We start from the raw sequence: 6,428 nt of genomic DNA, 5'->3' as shown, positions 1-6,428 counted from the left end.
CACAGACACTGTGGACAAGGGTCGGGCTGGGTGGAGTGATGTAGAAGAGACGTGTTGGTTTGAAAGATGCAAGCGAGATGGCGAGAAAGACGACGGCTGGATCAGGTTTCGTTCGATGAACCATGGTGAATGCATTGCTATTTGCCTGGCATGTTTGCTGCGGCCGCTTTAGATGCAAATTCCATAATATACCCCAATGTAACGACTTAATGCATATTAAAGTCTCGAAGCAAGATGTCGTTGTGCGTGTCCTGTGTTTGTGAAAGTGGCAGATACACCAGCCAGACTTACTTCCTGGTGCTGTCATTGGCCGGTTTGGAGCTTGCCATTTTGGTGGAGTTGCTACGAGGCTGCAGCTTCCACATGCTAGCCTCGCCCTTTTCATCGCTCTTCATCACAACATTGGCCGCTCCCAACGCAACCTCGAGAGGGCAACAAATTCAGGTTAGGAAAACTTGAATCTGCTTTCAAGGTACACAAGGGAAAAAAAAATTCGATTGCGATCCGGTAGCATCGGTTCCAGCCCGCCATGGCCGACTCTGACGGCGAGTTTGTCGCCGACATGTCGGACGATGAGCTCGTCGATCACCAGGTCACCGACGACGAGGCCCCGTCGGCTCGCAGTAAATCGTCTCGGCCGAAGCGAAAGCAGAAAAGAAACGGCGAGCAGGCTTGGGAAAAGTCAAAAAGATCGTGGGAAACGAATTTGCCCGAGGAGGATCAGGATGGCATCCTCAACCTAACAGTGTTGGAAGCGGAGAAGCGCCGGCGGCTGATGCGTGATACGACGCCTCTTCAGCGAGGTATTATACGGCACATGATGTTGGTGCTCGACATGTCATTTGCCATGGCGGAGAAGGATTTGCTTCCCACGCGGTACAGGCTGACCATCAGCTACGCACTAGCGTTTGTCAGGGAGTTCTTTGAGCAGAATCCCATTTCGCAGCTGGGGATAATTGGCATGAGGGATGGCGTCGCTGTTAGAATAAGCGACCTGGGTGGGAATCCCGCAGAGCACATTGAACGCCTAAAGGCAGTCGAGGGGCAGGATCCCCAGGGAAACCCTAGTTTGCAGAATGCGCTGGAGATGTGTCGCGGTGCACTCTTGTGAGTCCCCTCTGCAGCAACGTCCACGGGGAGAGAAAGGGAGGGGTCGTGAGTTGACGCTATACTGACTCTGTCTGATTACAGTCACACGCCTTCGCACGGAACCCGGGAAGTCCTCATCATTTACGGCGCTTTGTTGTCGAGCGATCCTGGAGATATTCACGAAACCATCTCCAACCTCATCGCAGACAAGATTCGAGTTTCCATCGTCGGCCTGTCGGCCCAAGTCGCCATTTGTGCCGACTTGTGCTCCAGGACCAATGCAGGGGATGACTCCCAGTACAATATTGCCATGGACGAAGTTCACTTTAGAGACTTGTTCCTTGCTGGCACCACGCCACCTGTGACAAGGACGGCGGAGCAAAACACGGCGAGCCTGCTGATGATGGGATTTCCCTCACGGACGCTCGCACCAGGCGGAGCTATTAGCTTTTGCGCCTGCCACAGCAAACCTCTCAGGGAGGGATATAATTGTACGAGGTGTTCGGCGCGTGTCTGCCGATTGCCTGCTGAATGCCCAGCCTGTGGACTCACACTGATTCTATCCACGCACTTGGCTCGATCATATCACCATCTCTTCCCTCTACGAAACTGGGTCGAGGTGTCGTGGGCAGAGGCCACAAGATCAACCGTCTGCTTCTCATGTTTATGTCCCTTTCCCGAACCGCCAAAGGACAAGATTGACGGGGTAGAAAAATCCAAGGATGACACTCGCCATCCAAAAGCTAAAGGAGTTAGCGAAAGCGGGAGGTATGCCTGCGAAGTATGCGGCAACCACTTTTGCATTGACTGCGACGTCTTTGCGCATCAAGTCATTCACAATTGTCCGGGATGCCAGAGCACCGTCCACCATGACGTCTCTGCGACAGTCAACGGCAACGGTTACAGTCACCAGACAAACGGGGCGATGGAGGTGGACACCTAGGCAGATTGACCCTTCACTCGGGGAAATATCTGGAGAGCAGAAGAGAGGTTTTTTTCTATTTTTGAATTTACAATAGCATGGGTTACCAAGCGACATAAATTCCGGTTTGTAGTATAACCGAGGGGATAGGGGAAGGTAAAGATCTTTGGAAACACGCCGACCACGGATGGCTTTGATATTCACTTAAAAGGACGGCGCACCTCGGGACTATTTTGTATACTTTTGGTCATTTCCACTTTTTTTTATTGAGAAAAAAATTGGACTATGGAGTTTATTTCCCCCTCGAATAGCGGCTGATGGAACCGCAACCAGACACGTAAAATATAAGTAGACTCAACCAAGGCGACAGACATGTTCGTCGTAGGCTCATTCCATGCATGCGTGATTAATAAGACGATGACTCCTCCCGGTAGAAAAGGCAAAATAAAAAAAGGGGGGGCACCCGATGACAAAAAGTCCAACAGTGAGCCCAAACGACAGAATACATGCTTGCCATTGTTTTGCTCCACTCTTCTTCTCCCAACTTCTCATCTCTCCAACTTTATAGGTTTCCTCTCTCAGCCTGCTCACGCTCAATGGCCTCAAACAGACTCTTGAAGTTGCCAGCACCAAAGCCCTCAAACTCATTGCGCTGAATAATCTCAATAAAGACAGTGGGACGGTCCATCAGCGGCTTGGTGAACAGCTGCAGCAAGTAGCCGCCCTCGTCGTAGTCGATGAGAATGTTGAGGCGCTGAATGGTGTCCAGGTCCTCCTTCAGCTCCCAGTTGCGCTTCTCCGTCTTGAGGCGCTGGCGCATGGTGTCGTAGTAGGTGGTGGGGACGTTGATGAACTCGACGCCGCGGGCGCGGAGGGCGGTGACGGCGTCGATGATGTTGGGCGTCAGCAGGGCAATGTGCTGGACGCCGGGGCCCGAGTTGAAGATGACGTACTCCTCGATCTGGGACTTCTTCTTGCCGGCGGCGGGCTCGTTGATGGGCATCTTGACGAGGTTGTTGGGCGAGGCCATGACGATGGAGGACAGGGCCGAGAACTCGGTGCAGATCTGCTTGTCGTCGACGGACCAGAAGCGGTGGAAGGACAGGCACTGCTCGTAAAAGGCGCAGGCTGACACCATCTCGTCCCAGTCCTGGTTGCCGACGCAGTGGTCGACGCGGGCGAGGCGCACGTCGGGCAGGGTCACGCTCGCCGTCGACTTCTTGCCCTCCCGGAAGCCCGGGAGGAAAGGGCCCGAGTAGGACCCGCGGCTGATGAGCGTGTGCGTCGTGTCGCCGTAGGTGCGGATGACGGCCGTCGTGACGGAGCCGTGCTCGGCGTCGTGGAGGCGCTGGGGGCCCTGGACGGCGACGGCGCCCTCCTTGACGGCCTTGTGATACACGCCCTCGACATTGTCCACCTCAAAGGCCACGTCCTTGACGGCGTCGCCGTGCCGCTCCAGGTGGGCGTACATGTCGAGGAGGAGCGTCTTGTCCTCGGGGCTGATGGGCTCTTCGGGTCCCAGGTGTGCTGCCGACCGCAGCGGCGACGTGAAGACGAAGCGCACGTCGTTGTTGCCCACCACGTACGACGCAAAGTAGCGGCTGCCCGTCTCCAGGCCGCGGTAGGCAATGTGCTTGAAGCCAAAGAGGTTGACGTAGTAGGCCGCCGCCTGCTTGGCGTTGCCAACCCACCACGTTACGTGGTCGTAGCCTGTGAAGTTGCCGGCCTGAGGCTGGACGACCCCCGAGTCGACGGGTCGCTGTTGAGGTGAGACTGCTGAAGGAGCCATCTTCTGTCTGGTCCTTTTGTGTGTTTGTGTGCGTTGATGTTGATGATGGGTGTTGTTGTTGTAGGTTGTGTATGTTGTGTAAGATGGGTGTCAACCAAAGGACACAATGGACTCTTCCCAGCGTCACAGAAGAAGAACCCCGGGTATCTACACTGCTTCTAAGAGAAAGAGCGAGGAAGAAGACAAAACGTGGGTAGTCACGGAGACAAGGCTGTGGCAAGGGGTGCGTGCGTGCGTGCGTGCGTGTTTGTGTGTGTAATGGAATGATCTGTATGTCATACCAAGACAAAAAAACAAAATTAAGGAAAAGTAAAAATCAAAAAGATGCCAAGGGGTGTGTGGGAAGGGCAACTCCTTTAATATGGAATCCCGTCCCATTCCATCACAGCGAGACAGAGGTTGGCACGCGGTTCTTAATTCACATACCCGAAGTGGCCGTAAGCTTTTCTCCGTAGTGCGTAAGATGTATCCTCTCGCGCAAGATTGGTCTGTCTTCGGACGGCCGCCCTTCCCCCCGGAAATCGCCCGCACATGGCATCTCACGGTCTAAGTAAAGGGTGCTTGGTGGATGCCAGTGCTAGGCCGCCGAGATTGGGGTGGCGTCTTTTGGGGGACAACCAGATCGGGGCCCGGCAGGGAAATCATCTTGTCTCAGACCGGGACATTGGGGCCCTTGTGGCGGAGCCAGCGGGCCAATCTTTGGGTTTCTGTTGCTTTTCCGGACTGCTGCGTACGGACGCATCTGAGAAGCCGGACATGTTGTTTGCTGCCCTTCTGTTGTTACTCGGTGTTTGCCCGCGGTATACATGCAACGATGCTCATGTGCAGGGACAATGGGCCGATGGACGTAGCAAATACTCGGGTGCGTATTACAAGTGACATGATCTGGCCCATGCCCCAAAAAAAAAAAAAAAAAAAACCATGGACGCACTTGCAGCCATCCTCGCCCTGCCATGAGGCTCAGCCTGGGCCGTGAGCCGCTCCTCCACATCCGAAGCGGCCCCTCCATCTTCGGCGGCAGAGCCGACCGCCGTCACGGCACGATTCCGCACGGCGGGCTTGCAGCCGAAGTAAGCCGCCTGTTGCCGGCCCACCTGGAGTCTGCCATTCTCGCCGTCGTCATGCGACTCATGCCTCTCTGATCGATGCGACCGTCGACGGCATTCTCCACATCTACTGGCGCATGGCGGGGAACGGAAGGGCGATGAAAAAGCAGGTAGTTTTTCGATGCCACTCCTTGAGTGTGTTGGTTGCATTGACGGTCCACATGGCGAAGCTGTCCCGGCTTTGAGGGAGTTCCGCTCTTGCCGCTGTTGTGCGAACTTTGAGATGGTATCCCGCACGTCCACGATCGGCTCATTGAACCCGGTTTGCCACTGACGGTATTCAAAGTGTCTGCATCCCACCTGGCCTTGGTGCTGGATGTATTTTTTTTTTTCTTTTAAGAAAAAGGAAAGGAAAAAGGAAAGGAAAAAAGAAAGGGGAATCTGGCTGAGAGTAGCCATACAGTGCCCCTCCGTCAACCCGCATATCTCTTTACTCACGTTACCAACCCGAACCGAAATAAGAGTCGGACATTCACCGCACTTCCAACTGCAACGCAAATACCATGGCCCATGTCAATCTGAGCACGCGAGACGTCAACGTCCTCGAAAAGATCAAGGACCCCGAGTCCAACCCGGCTGCTGGCGTCATCACCGACGAGTCGTTGCCCCGCGACCCTCACGTCACCAACTCGGCCGACTATGACAAGGTTGTGCAGCAAGAGCGCAACATCATTGCCAAAATCCAGGCCCTGGAGACCGAGTTCAGCGCATCCCAATCACAAGATGCAAACGAAGTAGCCATACAGGGGTATCAACATTGCCTTGCCGAGCTAGACACTCTCATTTCAGAATTTCCCAAGTACGCCAGCGCTCGGAATAACCGCGCGCAAATCACCAGACGGCTCTACGGAGACGCCATGCTGCTCGAAATCACCACCGGCATACCACTGCCACTGATTGAGCAGCCCGACGCCACGGAGAAGAAGAAGGCAGCCGTCCGCGCCCTACAAGACCTGGAAACATCCATCTCTTTACTGTCGCCGGCTACCCTGTCGACTCCCATCTCGCCCCAAGCAGCACGAACCTTGTCCATGGCGTATACGCAGCGCGCGGCCATCTACCTCCGCACGTCCAAGCTGCTGTCCGACCGACTGCTGCATATCGACGAGAGTCGAGCCGAGGCCAACTGGAATCGCGTCGAGTTTGAGCAGGCTGCCTCGCACGACTTGGCGTATGGTGGTCGCTATGGTAATCAGATTGCAAAGGGGCTGGCTGTGAGCGTCAACCCGACAGCCAAGCTATGCGGACAGATTGTTCGGGAGGCCATGAAGAAGGAATACGGGCCATCTTTTGATGCGTAGAGAATTTCATTGAGCAGGAGCTAGAACAAGAACAAGAAGAAGAAAAAGTGCAAGAAGCTCTGACTTATTGCCCTAGGGTATTTATTGGAGCGTCGGATTAGGGTCATTTGCTAGGGTTACATCATAAGCAGGCGTTTAATTGATTCCAGGCTGATGCGAAAATCATGCCGTTTTCTTGGACAAGCCGATACGCCTGAGGTGATCTATCAGCAATGTATTGA

The 6,428-nt window shown here is 54.5% G+C and overlaps 3 protein-coding genes across 3 annotated transcripts; 2 read left to right on the top strand and 1 right to left on the bottom strand.

Moving 5' to 3' along the window:
* Window positions 1-529: 529 nt before the first annotated feature.
* MAA_04765 (TFIIH basal transcription factor complex, subunit SSL1) lies at window positions 530-2,032 on the top strand (the record flags this gene model as incomplete). The annotated part of the gene is made up of 3 exons (XM_007822861.1): window positions 530-1,107; window positions 1,192-1,580; window positions 1,629-2,032. The coding sequence occupies 3 exons, from the start codon at window positions 530-532 to the stop codon at window positions 2,030-2,032; spliced, it is 1,371 nt and encodes a 456-aa protein (XP_007821052.1).
* A 541-nt stretch (window positions 2,033-2,573) lies between these two features.
* Window positions 2,574-3,800, bottom strand: MAA_04766 (4-hydroxyphenylpyruvate dioxygenase; the record flags this gene model as incomplete). Its single annotated transcript, XM_007822862.1, has 1 exon — window positions 2,574-3,800. The coding sequence occupies one exon, from the start codon at window positions 3,798-3,800 to the stop codon at window positions 2,574-2,576; it is 1,227 nt and encodes a 408-aa protein (XP_007821053.1).
* Window positions 3,801-5,409: 1,609 nt separating this feature from the next.
* MAA_04767 (uncharacterized protein) lies at window positions 5,410-6,207 on the top strand (the record flags this gene model as incomplete). The annotated part of the gene is made up of 1 exon (XM_007822863.1): window positions 5,410-6,207. One exon carries the CDS (start codon window positions 5,410-5,412, stop codon window positions 6,205-6,207), a length of 798 nt encoding a protein of 265 aa, XP_007821054.1.
* Between the last annotated feature and the right edge of the window lie 221 nt (window positions 6,208-6,428).

This window comes from Metarhizium robertsii, assembly GCF_000187425.2.
Source record: "Metarhizium robertsii ARSEF 23 chromosome Unknown MAA_Scf_1, whole genome shotgun sequence".
Classification (NCBI taxonomy): Eukaryota; Fungi; Ascomycota; class Sordariomycetes; order Hypocreales; family Clavicipitaceae; genus Metarhizium; species Metarhizium robertsii.
This window is presented reverse-complemented; position numbering and strand designations above follow the sequence as displayed.